General features: G+C 38.3%; 1 protein-coding gene across 3 annotated transcripts in view; it reads right to left on the reverse strand.

Moving 5' to 3' along the window:
* Positions 1-1,710: 1,710 nt before the first annotated feature.
* The window catches only part of TRMT11 (tRNA methyltransferase 11 homolog), a 57,906-nt gene continuing 42,424 nt past the window's right edge, over positions 1,711-17,192 (reverse strand). For all 3 annotated transcript variants that reach the window (XM_043890157.1, XM_043890159.1, XM_043890158.1), the window contains one exon: positions 1,711-1,998. In XM_043890157.1, the coding sequence (XP_043746092.1) occupies positions 1,867-1,998 (132 nt within the window). In that variant the 3' untranslated portion in view covers positions 1,711-1,866. The remainder of the gene's footprint in view (positions 1,999-17,192) is intronic.

Below are 17,192 nucleotides of genomic sequence, written 5' to 3' on the forward strand. Positions count from 1 at the left end.
AATTATAGAGTCTGTTATATTATGAACATTAACTAGGCCAGTCCACAGACCACCTAAGGTTCACTCACAGATTATACTGTAAATTCATACTACAGGACTACCTAAAACCTAACATGCAGGCATTATGCTAGGTGATATTCTTGCTAGTAAAGTGCATGAGGAATATACATGAAACTCAAGCAATCCTGGAAATGATCTTCTCCAACTTATACAGGAAGTAGTAAGATCCTGATGCCAGAAAATAAAGTTGTTCTTTCTAGAATAAGAGGGCTTGTGACCTCTAAAATCGAAATCGGTTGAGAGTGATCAGCTTTCTTTTTCACTTTTGGGTACCAACCTTACAATCTCACAACAATGAATAATTAAAGAGTAGAAGACCTCCACCAGAGGTAATAAGAAATAATTTGAAGTTTTTTTAAATGTAGAGTCATTTTTTTTTTTAGAACAAAGTGATTAAAATTAACATTGCAACTTTTCCAGATCTAATTTGGACCTAATTTGGACTAATTTTTGTGAAAACCAAAAAAACGGGGCAAGGCTAAAATTTCATATTCCAAATTTAGTCAGCTACAAACTTTCAAACTCACTCCCCATACAACCTCAAAAAAATTTAAATAAGATGGTTTACAACAGAAATACTGAAAATAAATCATCCTTGAATACTTTTAGATTTTCCCCAGTGTACCACAAATCACATCCAGAAACCCAAACAAAGTAATCACTGAACTGTTTGAGATCTGCTGAAATTCAGAGCTGCAGAACAAGAAAAAGAGGGAGAATGTAGCAGACGGCCTGCTCCCTTTCTGCTTGGGCAGCACCGGTCTTCTGGAGGTCTTACGCTATGCACATTCAAATTGTGAGTCCATAAAAGCCAGCAGTAACACTAAAATAATAATAACAGCATAAATAAAAATAGGCTCTGGTTAGAGAGAAAGGATTCATTTACTGCCGCCCTGCTGAGGTACTTTGGCCACCGAAAGCAGGAAAGCTATTAGCATCCTGAATTAATGGGTATAGTGGTTTCCAAACAAGATATTTTCATGATGGACACAATGTGGACTCAGCAAAGTTTCTCCTTCAAGAAAAATATAGCTTCTATTTCAAAGGGCTCTGATTAGACTTAATACCATTAGGGAACCATCAAGGATTTGTGTTGTTGTTACTGCTTTAACTATCAGTTACTTTCTAAACCAAAAATTGTGGGTAGTTAACTTGACCGACAGTCAAGGTTTAGGAATGCAGGAGCAAATCCAAGGTACAGACGAACTTCAGATGGGAACAGGGCTCAAGGAGTTTGGAATCTTTTTAGGTTGTCAGGTCCTAGCCTTCCTCATTATCACCATGATCACTGTTACTACTTATTTGTCTGGGATTTATAAACAAAAATTCATTTCCATCATCACACCCCCCTCTCTATACTACATGATTTTAGAAATCCTCAGTAAGCTTTATTAGTGACAATGACAATGTAAAACAATTACAATAAAAAACAAAATAAACAAGTCTACCTAATGAATAAATTCTCAACCACTATTAATTGCCTATAACATATCCAGCAGATGATCTGTTTAAAAAGTCAACATGATTAGTTCCCTTTATATATTAATTACCAAAAATATAACTGTTTTCAATTTCCATAATACTTGAAAGTACAAATATAAATTAAAGTTCAAAAGACCACATACAACAAAATAGTCTATAAAACAAAGCTAAAGTTAAAAGAATTGTACTGACTTTGTACCATTTATTTTATTATATAAAGCTATTTAAAACAGTACATTTTCTGTATTATACATGAAATTTCATATCCAGATGTCTTTTCTATCAAATCCTTATTCTTTCTCCGTTGTCAAAAATCTTAAATTTTCATTCCTGGCCAGATTTTTCTTCCTTGGCAATTCTTTTTGTTACCCCACTGAAATATTTCTCACGGAAGGAATTATGACCTTGGTACAGCAGAAAGTGATCACTCAGCAGATGTGAATACTGGTCCCGGTTCTGGTTGGTTAGAAGATACAAAAAATAAAGATGTTTGAGTTACTTCTTTTGTTAGCCTGCAAGCAAAGCAGTTAAACAAAATCTCACTTTCGGGTACCCAGTTGTTTTCCTTTATTACATCTGAATTGGAAATATACCACCATTTTATATCTGGGTCATGCGTGTGTATCCAAAGTACTTTCACCTACTTCACCTCACCCAATCCACACAACGGTCCTCTGCACAAAGAGGACAAATACTCTTACTGGGGAAGAGGGAAAGCAGGGAGAACCATCTCCTGCAACTCTAGTCTGGACGGCCACCAGCGTCTTCCAATTCCTCGCTCAGCACAAACTGAAGCCGTCTTTAGTTTTTGGTTTTTTTTTTCATTTATTTTTATTAGTTGGAGGCTAATTACTTTACAATATTGTAGTGGGTTTTGTCATACACTGACATGAATCAGCCATGGTTTTACATGTATTCCCCATCCTGATCCCCCCTCGCACCTCCCTCTCTACCCGCTCCCTCTGGGTCTTCCCAGTGCACCAGGCCCAAGCACTTGTCTCATGCATCCAACCTGGGCTGGTGATCTGTTTCACCCTAGATAATATATATGTTTCGATGCTGTTCGTCTTTGACTGTAAGAATTAAAGAGCGAAGAAGCTTCTATTCCAACCAATTACTTCATCTGCATGATGTCATACAGGTCAGTAAAACTGTCTGGGGATATGTCCACATTCGGTTAATGACATCAACTACTCCTGGCAACTTTAACCTCAGTAGATGAAGATACAGGCTAAACATGTGGTCTTCACACTCTGAGACTTCAAAGACAGGTGAGGACTAGTGCTCAGAGAGATCTTTAGGAAACTAGAAATACGAAACTGGGATAGACTGTCATGCTTCAGTTTAGAAAACCAAGGGATAAGACTGACAGAAAACATTGAAACATCAGCTTTTGGTCAATTCCACTAGTCACCTCAAAATGGGAAAAAAAACTGAATTAGAAATAAAACCTCATATCCCATGCCCTTCTGCAAGTTCATATTCAACTGCACAAGGATTAATGTGATTTGGAGAACAGACATGGAGACACAATTAGAAAATATGAAGCCTAATTTATTACCCTGGTTTCAGTATCAAAACAATATCTACAAATATATCTAGAATATAACAATCCTCAAAATATTCTTGTATTTTTCCTCATTCCTGTATGAGATGAATATCTTCATTCTTTCCCTCATCTCTAATATTAATAATAGCCCAGGTTTAGCCAAAATAAAGTTATTTTGGCTGATTTGTTTATTCAAAACTATTTTGCCCCAGAATGCTTTTTTAAAAATCACACACAAAAAAACAAATTATTAAACATGCTGAGATTTCCTGATTCATTTTATTAAAAAAAAAAAAAAAGTGGCTACTTAAATTCTATGGCACTAGGAATACTATACTTCCAAATTCTTGCAAGCACATGAAAACATGATGGTGGTTACTAACTTCAGGCTATATAAATGTCAAAAGTTTAAAAATAAATTTTACCTATCTACAGGTAAAAAATTAAAGAATACCAAATGAAAGATAGTATTTATGTAGTATTTATTATGGGCCAAAAAGACAACCCACTCCAGTATTCTTGCCTGGGAAATCCCATGGACAGAGGAGCCTGGTGGGCTGCAGACCAAGGAGTCGCAGAGTCAGACACACATACACACACACACCACCCTAAATGCTTCATAGAAGTGGAAATGTTTGTTGCTTAGTCACGTCCAACTCTTTGCAACCCCATGGACTGTAGCCTGCCAGGCTCCTCTGTCCACTGGATTCTCCAGGCAAGAATACTGGAGTGGGTTGCCATGCCCTCCTCCAGGGGATCTTCTCAACTCAGGGATGGAAGCTGGGTGCCTTGCATTGCAGGTAGATTCTTTACCATTTGAGCCACCACGGAAGCTCAAATGCTTCATAAGCACTATCTAATATAAACTCATCAGCTCTAAGAGATAAGTACATTACTATCATATCTAGAGATGAATTACTTAAGAGTACAGGCCCAAGATAATACAGCTAGTAAGTGACACAGGATTTGAACACAGGTCTATCAGACCCAGGGACTACACTCTTTAAATGTAACATAATAAGGCTTTTTTTTTTTTGGTCCCCTAAAGAGCTAACTTTTTCCTCAACTCGAGAAGCAGGAGTATCTCCGAGAACAAAGCATGTGATGAACAAAGGCGTCCCAGAAAGGAAGAGAACTGGATCAGAAATGCTATTAACTTAGTTCTAATACCTAAAAGAATTACTTCAATGACACAAAATTTTCCTACTAGGAGATGTAAGGAGCCACAGATGCCCTAACCCCGGGAGGACAGTTGACTTGAAGGGAGGACTCCAGGTGCACATCTCAGAACTGGACAGGGGAGAGCACAGTACAGAACAATGGTCCAGCACTGGGCCTCTGCGCATGCCAACTCTGATCAAACGTCTGCCTGAGGAGTCACAGGAAAGGACGGGACATGCCTTCATCTAGTCCTCCAGGTGTTCTGCATTCTGTCCACACATCAAATAGGATCATTAGGAAACTTGTCTACTTGCTGAACCACATGTGCTTAATCCTGGTAGAAACACCTTTACTTGGTTACAAATAGAGCTATGTCCACAAGTGACATCTCTCCTGCTATTACTTCTCACAACTCTTTGCGTCCTTCTCCACCCAGTCATCAAAATCAGAAACCTGGGTCAAACTGCTCTCTCTTTCTTTCTCACGTTAAGTCAGTCCTACAACCTCAGGTTCTGCATCCTAAATATTTCGCATCCACTCCTCCTCTTTATTTATAACTCCAGTACTACAGTTTAAGCCTTCCTCATCCCTCCTTGCTTTTTTCCTGAAAAGCCAGTTGCCCTGGCTTTGTGGTCCCTCTCTAGTCTATTTTCCACAGTGGGATTAAATACAACTTACTAAAATGCAAATCTACTACACCAGCATTCTGGTTGAATCCAAAGAAGTCCCAACTCTCCCCAATGCTGAGGCTTTTCCTTTAACGTTTGGGAGTGACATTCAATTTCACATCAGTTTGCTGAATGTCCTCTCACTTTCCCCTTCTGCACAAGAGGGATCAGAACACTGTCAGGCAGTGAGATCCTTCAGGTCTGCCTTCTGTCCATTATTCTCCCTGTGACTCTTCTAAGCCATGCAAGATCACCTCTACACCAAAATGCGCTGCAGACTAGTTCAGCAAATGTTCTAGGGCTGCAGGGTATACAGGTCAGAAATGTGTGATCCGAGTGTGCAAGCTTAAAAGGCAGAGGTGTGGTAAGACAGCTGAAGACCAGGATGGGCCAGGAACTAACTGAGGCTCAGCTGCTCATGCGTCTAACCTACCTAAACTGCCAACTATGCAGCTCACAAGGGGAAGCAGGAGAGAAAGTCAGAGCACAATGGAAGATAGGTGTCCTCAGAAGACAAACTGAGAGCTTAACAAGATAGCTTGCCTTTGATTTCAAGGATATACACAGGGCAAACTGATGATAATAAAGAAAAGACTATAAAAATCAGAGGCAGACACTAGGAATAAACAGCAGAAGCCTGGAAAACTCCAAGTGGTGATTACAACCTATACCAATGAATGATGACCAAGAAAACATGTACTAGCTATGGCATTCTTTATCTTACTAGTTTAGACCTCAAGATTTACTCAAAATACAGTAAAAGCAAACTAAGCCTCTTAACAGATCGTACGCTCAGTGATATAGCGACCCGGTAACAGAGGAATACATGGTGTTAGAAAAGTGGGGAAAGACTACTATTAGAAATGCAACCTCTTCAGGGGGGGGTGGGGGGGCGCACAGCAGTGAAGTGAGTCACTCAGTCGTGTCCAATTCTTTGCGACCCCATGGAATAGTCCATGGAATTCTCCAGGCCAGAATACTGGAGTGGGTAGCCGTTCCCTTCTCCAGGGGATCTTCCCAACCCAGGGATCGAACCCAGGTCTTCCACATTGCAGGCGGATTATTTACCAGCTGAGCCACCAGGGAAGCCTTGGGTGGAGAGGGGTCCTATTCATCTCCCAGGGAGTAGAGAAGAATTTATGTGAGTCCTATACTGGAACACCTCCTTCTACAAGGACTGATTGCCCCCTGATTGCAAATTCAGACATTCATAACAAAAACTCCTGGAGAACCCAAAAGCTCCAAATCCCTTGTTCAGTCAGGGACCTGGCAAGCGCTGTTCTATTACTAGCAGCTTAAGTCTGCTTCAGGGAAAGCCAGATACTCCAGGACTTTTGACTACCATTTTCATCTAAGTGGAAAAGACATGGTTCACAAAATGTTTCACATAAAAGATTCAGTACGTTTATGGTCCACATATATATGTAAATATCACACCTATGAATAGTACACTCTGGTCCTTATGAAAAATACCATTTGCAGCATTCAGAACTTATGTTACCTTGACGCTGAATAAAATAGCAAAGTCTATGTTTTTCTTCTCATTTCTCTCTCTCTTTCAACCTATCTTTAGTTCAGTTAACCAGGGATCACACTTGAGATGATGATATTCAACTCCACATATTTTTCATCACCTTTTGATAACTCTTCTCTATTCACATTCCCTGCCCATCTCAACCAAGAATATCTGCAGATTTTTTTTTTTCAACTCAGTATCTCAAAGGCCAAGAGTTTACTTAAAAGGGAGAAGAGTATCCTCAAGCAACACAACCCTTGAAGTCCTTCACTAACTCCAGCTTGCCCCAGTGTTTGATTTCTGGTTTCTCTGACACTTCCAAATCTGTCTATCACTATCAGTCATGATATCATCCACGTATCATAAAACCTGAGTTCTGCCATTTTTAGTAAGCAAGATATACTTCATGGAAAATAAACATACACAAAGAATCAGGAAATGCCAAGAAAAAAAACTATGGCAATGAAAGATTACAGACCACCTTTCCCAAATATCATGACTACTGGTTAAATTTTGGCACATGTAAGATTGTTGATTATACTATCTACTGTTTATCATTTTTATAACCAGAAATCAAGAATTTCTGTAGGAAAATTCTGGCTACATAATGGGAATACACAGCTTTCAGATCTATCACTTAACTTTGTAAGACAAACAGCAATTATGACAAGAAACATACAAATTCTGATTTAAGAAAGCAACTGATATACATTTATAGCTATGTGTTAGACAGAAGTGAATTATTTAATTTCCTGCATCTTTTCACAGCAGATTATTACCTAAATTTCCCACATACGGAGACTTCAAGAGTTTAAATAATCTGCACAAGTCACACAGCTAGCATGTAATGCCAGAATTGTAGACTAGATCAGGCTTTAAAACTCATACTTTTTCTGTCACACAGTTTTTTTTCAGTAGACATTACATCAAAACAAAGGTTAAAGAGTTAACTTCCTGCATGGTAGATTAGTGGGTTGTTCAAAATGGAGTGTGACATTTAGAGGCCGGTTTTCACCAAACAGCAACATCATGGTAGCACATGTTTCGGCTCTAAACTTCTAGACAGAACCCCTTTAACCACTGTCCCACCCAGCCAACTTCCGGTCCTATCACTACTACTAATTCTACATAAACTCCTCGAGGAATTTTAACACAATTGTCAATGGGAAAAAAAAATCAAAGGAAGCTTTACAATTGGCCGTGTACTTTTATGTGTACAGTGCCCCCTGCTGGCTGGAGCAGATAAATTCTTCTTTATAGTATTTCCTGATGTGGGTAAAGAGCATCTGAAGCCCAGCTGACCACGATGCATTGGACAGTCAGGAGCACTCCACTTCCCTCACTGTCTGAGTCCTGATTGCTGTAAACATATAGAGGCACAGAGCAGCAACAGGACAGTCGTTTTCCTTCAGAGAGCACTGGCATTTATTCACATCATTTCATTTTTAGAAGAATGATGTGGAAATATACCAATACGTATTTACTTTAGTGATTCTAAAGTGTCTTATCACTGTCATTTATGTCCAATCTAGAATTGAAAATTATTCTCTAGAAAAATAAATAAAAAGTACACAAACCAGGCCTTATTCAAGTTAACCTTTATTTTTACAGCTAACTCTACATCAGCCCTGGGTGTTCATTGGAAGGACTGATGCTGAAGCTGAAACTCCAGTACTTTGGCCACCTCATGTGAAGAGCTGACTCATTGGAAAAAGCCCTGATGCTGGGAGGGATTGGGGGCAGGAGGAGAAGGGGACGACAGAGGATGAGATGGCTGGATGGCATCACCAACTCGATGGGCATGGGTTTAAGTAAACTCCGGGAGTTGGTGATGGACAGGGAGGCCTGGCATGCTGCGATTCATGGGGTCTCAGAGTCGGACACAACTGAGCGACTGAACTGAACTACATTAAAAGTTGCTTAGTTGTTCAGTTGTGTCCGACTCCTTTGCAACCCCATGGACTTCAGCCTGCCAGGCTCCTCTGTCCACAAGATTTCTCAGGCAAGAATACTGGAGTGGGTTGCCATTTCCTCCTCCAGGGGATCTTCCCTACCCAGGGACTGAACCTGCGTCTTCTGCATTGGCAGGCAGATTCTTTACCACTGAGCCATCTGGGAAAAAAGTAGAGCATCAAAAAGAACAAGAGACTTTAAAAGGGAAGTACTTTGGCTACTTATAATTTAATAAATGTTAATTTTTTAAAGGGGAACAAATTCTCAAGAAAAAAAAAACAAACTATGTTTTATAGTAACATCTGAAGCTGCCACTTTAAGTGGAACTAATGACACTCTGGATTAATCTGGGAGAATAGATATATGCAAGAGTGTCCTCAAACTGAACGTCATAAAACTGCTCACTTTAAAGAAAATAAAGCTGAGAACTGCACTTACGTAAAACTATCCTTCTAACCACTGTCTTCTCCCGGAGATCTGCCATTCTTTGTCATTTCCACCTTAATTAGAAGGAAGGTGTTCTGATTTCCACAGTATAGAGATCCACCTGTTCTTTGTTTCCTTCTCATAAGAATAAGGCCTAGGTATCATAGGATTAAACTAATTCTAAATCACTGACTTTTCAGGAGTGACATCAGGGTAATGACAAAATTCAGTGTATTTTCAAACAGAAAATAGCTCTAACTAGCTGTTCTTACTCTTCCTTCAAATGAATGATTTAAATACTGTTGAATTTTATTGCTTTTATTCTAGAGGGGCCCCAAACAATCACCGAACGGTTACTATTTATTTCATAAATATTTACTGAGTAGTGAGCAGAAAAGTCAAACTCCATTAATTCACAGAGTTACAGACATTAAACAATATACACCCTAACATATACTTACAAACTGTGATGAAATACTGGGAAGAAAAGGGTACCATAAAAATATAAGGAGATACCTAGTTAGATGGGAGAGAAGAAAATGAACAAGAAAGGCTTCCCAAAGGAAGTGACATTTACCTGAGACCCAAAAGGTGAATCAAATTTACTCATAAAAAGAGACAGGAAGAAAGCATTCTAGGAGCACAGTGAGGGAGGAAACACAGTGTGAAAAGATTCAGACTAGAAGGAGCTAAGCACATCCTGGGACTGAGCGCAGGCCAGTGTGGCTCAGGCTTGAAGAACGAAAGGAAAGGTGGCTGAAAAGCAAAGGGGAGAGAAGGATTCTGAACTTTAGTCTAAATTTCCGAGCAAGTTACTGATGAACTTTAAGCAGGGGAGTTTCATTATCTGCTTCCATTCTGAAAGATACTCTGGCTACTGTACACGCTATGTGATGGGAGGAGAAGCTTCAGAAGCAGGAAAGCCAGCAGGAAGACTGCCGCAGTAGCCCGGGGGAGCAGTACTGCAACCTGGCCTTTGGGACGGAGGGGCAAGGATAACAATACCTGCACCTACTCAGTCACCCCAAGCCAGATCTCTAAGTTAGCCTTCAACTTGTCTCCCTCCCCCAATTATTCAGTCAGTCTTCAGGTCCCGCCACATCTACCTACCCAGAAACTCTCAATATCCCTGTCTCTCCCACAATCTCTATGTTCTATCTTTCTTAGCTGACAGCCTCATTGTCTTCACAAGATCATGCCAGAAGCCTCCAGGCTGGTGTCACAGACATCTTTCCACAACAAAAACTTGCCTGCATATTGAAGTCTGGGTGACCTTCCTAAAGAAGAACTTCTGTTAGTCTCCTAACTCACATCCCTCAGGATTCACCATCACCAATAGGATAAACTTGAAACTCTTCGGTAGGTAACGACCTTCAACACTTGGCAGGCCCCTGGTTTTCCACTTTATCTCCAACCACCTCTCCCCAAATACTTAGTATCTCAGTCATGCTTCAATGTCAAGAATCTCCTGAATGCACCCGCTCATGTCTCTGTACCTTTGCTGAGAATGTGGGCCTCCTGACTCTAGCACCATCTCCTCGGGTGGGCGCCCGCCGGTATTCACATAGCAACGTGCATAGATCACTACAGAACCAAAGCTTCTCTCACATCAAGTTCTCTAAGGATAAGGACTATGCTTCATTAGTCTGTTGTATCTCAGCATATGACAGAAGTGGTTCTATAAACACAAGCTGAGTGAAGAAAGCCATGGCTTTCCCCTCAGGGAGCACACAATCAAGTCAGAAAAGAAAACACAACAAAAATACCTGAATGTAAAGATCAGTAAAAGACAGTTTTCTTTCTCATTTCGCACAGTACTTTTTCCATTCGCTCTCAACAAAAACTTATATCCATCTTTACAGAGAAAAAAGAGGAGTCAGCAGGTTTGAACTTCCTCAACTTCCTTGCCTGCAGCCCCCCCTCTACTACAAATTGGATCCCCTTGCTTAATTCTACAGTCTCATCTCTCACACCACTCCCTACCCACATTCTAACTGAAGCCAAAATTCTCTCACAGCAACCCCTTACTGCCAAAAGTGACTTTTAAAGAATCCCCCAATAATATATCTAAGGATAATCATCAATTTATAATTAATTTACTGTTTAAAAACAAGAGCTTTCCCCTAGAAAGGTATCACTTTGGGGATGAAGTTGAAAACCATTTATAAGAAAACCAAATGCCTTTTATTTTAATTATAGGTCAGGTTTAAGTTGTCCTTTTACTTACTTAACTGAGAATTCCTGATAATGAGATAACGATTTTTTCTACCTCACTAGTATTAACCTAAAGTCATTTATATTCTCAAAGTGGCAGCAGTTTATATAACATAGCAGTTTCACTGCAAACACTTGAATACAAATGGCTTATGAAACTTATTCTATGATAAGTGGAAACCAATGATGCTGTCATGGTAATAAAAGCCAAACTGGTGATGCTCACCTAATTTTGTCAAGACCAACTTCTGGATTCAGGCAACAGATTAAAGGTATAATAATACATTCTTTAATAAGGTGAGAGGAAGAAGGCAAAGAGATGGAAGAGGAAAAGAGTCAGTAGATTTTCCTTCTTATAATTAGCAGAGAGTGAAATGAAAAGTAAATGATAGTGCTGGATATAATGGAACTCAGTTCAGCTTCAGGGTAATTACCCATGTCCGGCTTTTGTTTAAAAATCCTTGCTCCCCTTATCAAAGCTTCCCACTGTTCTACATCTGGTACTGGACAGTAGCTATAGAAACCACTTGTGCTAAAGTTACACAACTATAAACAGCACTAGGCCATTTCCAAACCAAGGACAAGCAGGTCAAAAGTCTGGCATCCAATACTATTAAGGGAAACTTTTAGCATTACTCTTAATGGGAACAAGGTAAGGGTTGGAAATCTTCCTCCCTAAATTAGGTATTCACATACAATCTATACTTGTAAAAAAAATTACTCTGTAAGGCATTAAGTTACCTAAAATCTAGTAAAATATTTTAATATATTAAAAAATCTTTATAGCTAGTGTTCTGAAAATGAGTGACATTCAGTGACTGAACTTTGACATCTGGCACTCAACACATAATGTCTAACTGTAAAAAACAAACAAACAAAAAAACCAAAAAAACCCATCATGGATATCTGTGCTATCATGATATATTCCACATGCTCACCACTAAAATCTATAACTTCATAAAATTCAAAACTTAACCCTAAACATTAAAATACAGGCCAACGCACAGGATAAAAATGTAATGACAACTTATTAGTTACTCTATCTAATAGTTAATTACAGTTAAGAAGAATCTTACTTACCCTAAGCAGCAAAGGATGAGTCATAGACCAAAGCATGCACAGACAAGCACATACAAACTCTCCTGTTTTAATGTGGAGACACTTCGTCTCCTAGGTGACTTTTTAAAATCATCACAACCCATTAAAAGGAAAATTAATAAAAATACACATGCATTTATATATATAAAGATCAAAAACAAAGAATTATTTTGCTTAGCAATGAACTGGCTAGCGATAATATTACAAAGGAAAGCAAGCAAGTGAAAGGAAGTGATTTCCACAAGAGTCAGATTAGTGCTTATACCTGCAGGAGGAGGTGTTTATAATCAAAAAGAGCCACAAAAGTGGGGTGCTCCAATACTCCATAATTTTGACCTTGGTGGTCACTGCAGAAATGTTTACTTTATAATTATTCATTAAACTGTACCCTTAGGATTTGGGCAAAAAAATACATATTAAATTTCAGGGTTGGGTTCTTGGTGGGTCATACGGTGAGAAGACAGGTTTGTATTTCAATTTGAAAAATACTAAAAAGACAATTCTAAATTAAATAACCATATGATAAACAAAAATACAAAAAATAGAAAATGTGTCATTTGAGAGTTATTAAAAAAAAAAGCTCCAGAGGATTATGCTGACTCTGAACTTCTCATTTCCCTAAATCATTCATGCCTTGGACTCCCAGATCACACTTTATATTTTGCAAATGACCTCTGCCTAAGATTCTGTAAGAGCAATACATTAACGACTGTTTTACTGTCATGGTTTGAAAATATGAACATTAGAGCTGGAACATTAAGACGAATGCTCCCTCTGCCATCAGAGAACTGCTTTTTCCTGCAAATAAGAGAGTTATATCCAAGTAGCATCATAAGTAGAAAGACCCAGGTATCTTAAATGATTCCTTCTTGGAGCTAGTAGGGGACAGAGTTTTTTTTTACCTGGTTTACCAGGAACAGTAGCTTCAAAATATTGTGATAGCATTAATTTAACAAAAAATCCAGTCTGGCGAAGTCATTTAGTTGCAGAAATATGAAAGAAAAAGTCAAATGATGACTCTCTAAAATTTAAATTCATGGGAAAGTACCATTAATAGCCAAAGTAATTCACTTGGTAAGTAGATGGCATGATCCTTAAACTTGAATTAATACAATACGATATATAACATCATCAGGCTTCTATCTGTGGTTATAAGCCTTTTATAAACACCTCAAGTTGAAACATAATTGAAAAATAATGCAAATAGCTTCCTTTTGATTTCTAATGCAAAATAATTTAGAAGATTCTCTCTCCATCTCTGTTCCTCGACCTCTCTCTCACACACACACACATATTTTGATGTTAATGAATACTGTACTGTACTAAGACACAGACTGAGCTCATATCCAACTATCACGTTCTTAGTGTCATTTTGTCTTATTTTTGTCACTGATAAACTAGCATCTATTTCCCACTAGGCTTAAGATCGAAATACTTCATACCTAATTTTTAATCTTTCCTCTCTGATTGAAAGGAAAATACCCATTCACCCTGGCAAGGGATAGGCGAAAAACAAAGTATTTCAGAAAGAAAGGTCAACAGGAAGAGACAACCTTTAATTCAAATGGCTGCCAAAGGAAAAACAGCTAACAACGCCGATCCTAGGAGAGGGTAATGCATAATGGAAACAGGCACAGCATGAAGTCAGCAGAACACCAGGGTTTATGATCAGCAACACTGCTATCATTCTCATATGTCAACTACTCAGACGAAGTCAAATTTCTTCCACTTCAAGCCATCCATAAGACATTTTCTCAAACAAGTGACCTCAGTTTCTCTTCTCTCTCTTCCTCATTTGAAACACTGTTGTTGCTAGTGGTATGTTAATGGCTCTTTTCTCCCTCCACAGCTTTAAAATCTTTCAGTCCTTTAGTCAAGTCTTTCAGTTTTGGCCACCTTCCATTATGATTAATGAAGCATTCATAGGCTTCATGTTACGGGACTCTTTCATTTGGTCCAAAATAAAAAATTACATTAACTTTCATCACCTGCCACTATGACCTCCCAATATTCTGTTTTAAGTCATGTGAACTATACTGCCTAGCTACTAAAAAAAAAAATAATGACAAATGACTCATACTATAACTTTAGTCTAAATTAATGTCCTTGATATCTAAAATTAATTTACCCATACTTCAGTACTTCTCAAATCACCAGCAGAGTAACTAGGCAGAAGTCAAGTAAATAAGCCACAAAGAAATAGGGCACATGATGGCCTATTTAGTGCAATGGCAATTTAAGATAATTTTCTTATATTTAACGAAGTACTTTTATAGCATATAAAAGTTGTATGAATGTTTAAAAAAAAATTTCAAGGAGATCTTGAAAATGGCTGCCTTGGGTATACATTCGTCTGTCCAAGTATACTGGTAGAGAACACAGAGGATTATTTTGGGTAATTTTCACTGAAGACAAACTACTGCACTTGTATTCTTCTCCATAACTCTAGAGATCAGCATTTTTCTCCTATGAATTTTATATGAGAAAAATGTTTTATATGAGTAACCACTGTGACCACAACTATATATGGCAGCATTGACTACACATTGTATCAGCAGGAAAAATAAGTTCTAGTACAACAAATCCCATTCTACCATGGCTTCATGAGGCATGAGAAAAGACCATCTTAAAAAGAAACTTGTAACATGCCACTCAAGAATGTCTGCCTTTTAATCTCGGCATATTCTAAAGGATTCTAAAGGATTGTGTTTTGGTAAAGAGGCAACACGATGTTGAAAAAAGGATATAGAATTTCAGGTACAAAGAGGAGTTTTGGTCTCAAACTGGCCACTTCCTAGTTAAGCAGACTGGGCTAGCCCTTGGGCACTTCCTCATCTCTAACCATATGCACAATAATGTCAAATCGATGTGAAACTTCTGCAAAAAATAAAGCCTTATAAAGGGCTATTTGTCATTCATTTAGCTTTCAGATTATATCAACAGGGAATATTGACAAAAAACTGGCTTTTCTTAGCGTGCATTTTCACATTTTAACACAGTCAGCAAAAATTTTCTTCCTTACTACAAATGTTCAGTAAGTCTAAAAACCATAGCCAATAAAGATACAAAATTTTATGAACTATCCACACGCTTTAGATATTTTTTTACATTTATAACTTATGTTTACGTTTTAAAAGGGGGGAGAGGGAGAACACTTTATAACAACGTATCAGCTGGGCCAAAAGTTATACTGAAGTTAATCCTAACAAATGACAAATCAAAAATGAAGAGACAGAGTATACAAAAGTGTAAAAATCTAAAATTAATAGTCTTCCACTGCCAACGTCAACAACACTGAACAAGGTCAAGAATAATTTGTTAGATGTACATGAGAACTGTTTGACAATTTTATGTCATCACTTTCATTATAAAGGACTGGGATCTTGCTGCAATTATATACACTCCTCTCCATACAAACAGAAGGTAGAAATGAAGCAATTAATTAAAAGCCAAACATGACTAATTCAACATGACAAAGTATTTTCAGTTATAATAAACTCCATGCAAATTAAAACTCAGAGTAAATTTGATCTTATAAAGGGAAGGCCGTTTCAAAAACTTACTCGAGCAACAGATTTCCTTACTTTGTAAGTTAATTTGAAAGGACAAAAGTATAAGCATATCTTAGAAGAGAGTGCCTTTATTATTAGATAGCAAAAATATTCTTGGAAGCATCCTTAGATCATCTTCTATTTCCTCTTCTGTGTATTAAATTTGCTTGGGAAAATATAAATCTATCAAAAAAATACCAGACTTTCTTAAACAAATCAAACTCGGAGGAGAGCAAACATTAAATGGTCCACAATGGGTCTTAATTCTGTCATTAAAACAGAAATGACTGGTTAATCATGGGGCTCCAGTAATTATTAAAGCCTTTTCTCTAGACTGTTATCCTTCCAATTCTTTAGTGCTTCAAGCCTTCATAAACACCATATGGTGCACTTTTTATGGAGGCCACAGAGTAACAACTGCTGATGTCATTCACTGTAGTTTCTAATATCAAGACTTAAAACTGAAAAATCTGTTGGTAATATTAATTTTTCAAATGTATTAAAATAAGCATTAAATAAACAACCTAACTTTATACCTCAACAAACCAGAAAAAGAGCAACAAAGTCCAGAGTAGAAGGAAATATCGGTCAGAGCAGAAATAAATGAAATAGAGACGAAAATGATAATAGAAAAGATAAATGACACTACGAGCTGGTTCCTTGAAAAGACAAACTGGTAAGCCTTCAGCCAGACTCATTAAGTATAAAAAAGGCTCAAATAAGTAAAATCAGAATTGAAAGAAGAAACTTTGACACTACAGGGGAAAAAGGACAAGAGACCACTGTTAACATTTACATGCCAACAAATTATACAATCTAGAAGAAATGGGATAAATTCCTAGAAAGACTGCTAAAGAATTCTAATAAAATTCCTAGAAATTCCTTCTAAGACCGAGTCATGAGGACACAAAAAAATCTGAACAGACCAATTACTAACAGAGCCTGAAAAAGTGACAGTGACGTGTTAGTCGCTCAGTCCTGTCTGACTCTGCAACCCCATAAACTGTAGACACCAGGCTCCTCCATCTATGGAATTCTCCAGGCAAGAATACTGGACTGGGGAGCCATTCCCTGGGCTTCGCTGGTGGCTCAGACAGTAAAGAATCCACCTGCAATGTGGGAGACCTACGTTCGATCACTGGGTTGCGATGTTCCCCTGGAGGAGGGCATGGCAACCCACTCCAATATTCTTGCCTGGAGAATCCCCATGGACAGAGGAGCCTGGCGGGCTATAGTCCATGGGGTTGCAAAGAGTCAGACACAACTGAGCGACTAACCATAGCACAGCATAGCCATCCCCTCTCCAGGGGATCTTCCTTACCCAGGGATCAAACCCCGGTCTTCTGTACTGCAGGGGGATTCTTTACCATCTGAGCCAGCAGGGAAATCAGTAGAGTGCATTAGTAATCAGAAGCTTCTAAACATACAAAAGCAAGGGACCAGAGAGCTTCATTCAGTGATTTCTACCAAGCATTCGAAGAAGAATTAATACCAACTTTTTCAAACTATTCAAA

This window comes from Cervus elaphus, chromosome 28, assembly GCF_910594005.1.
Source record: "Cervus elaphus chromosome 28, mCerEla1.1, whole genome shotgun sequence".
Classification (NCBI taxonomy): Eukaryota; Metazoa; Chordata; class Mammalia; order Artiodactyla; family Cervidae; genus Cervus; species Cervus elaphus.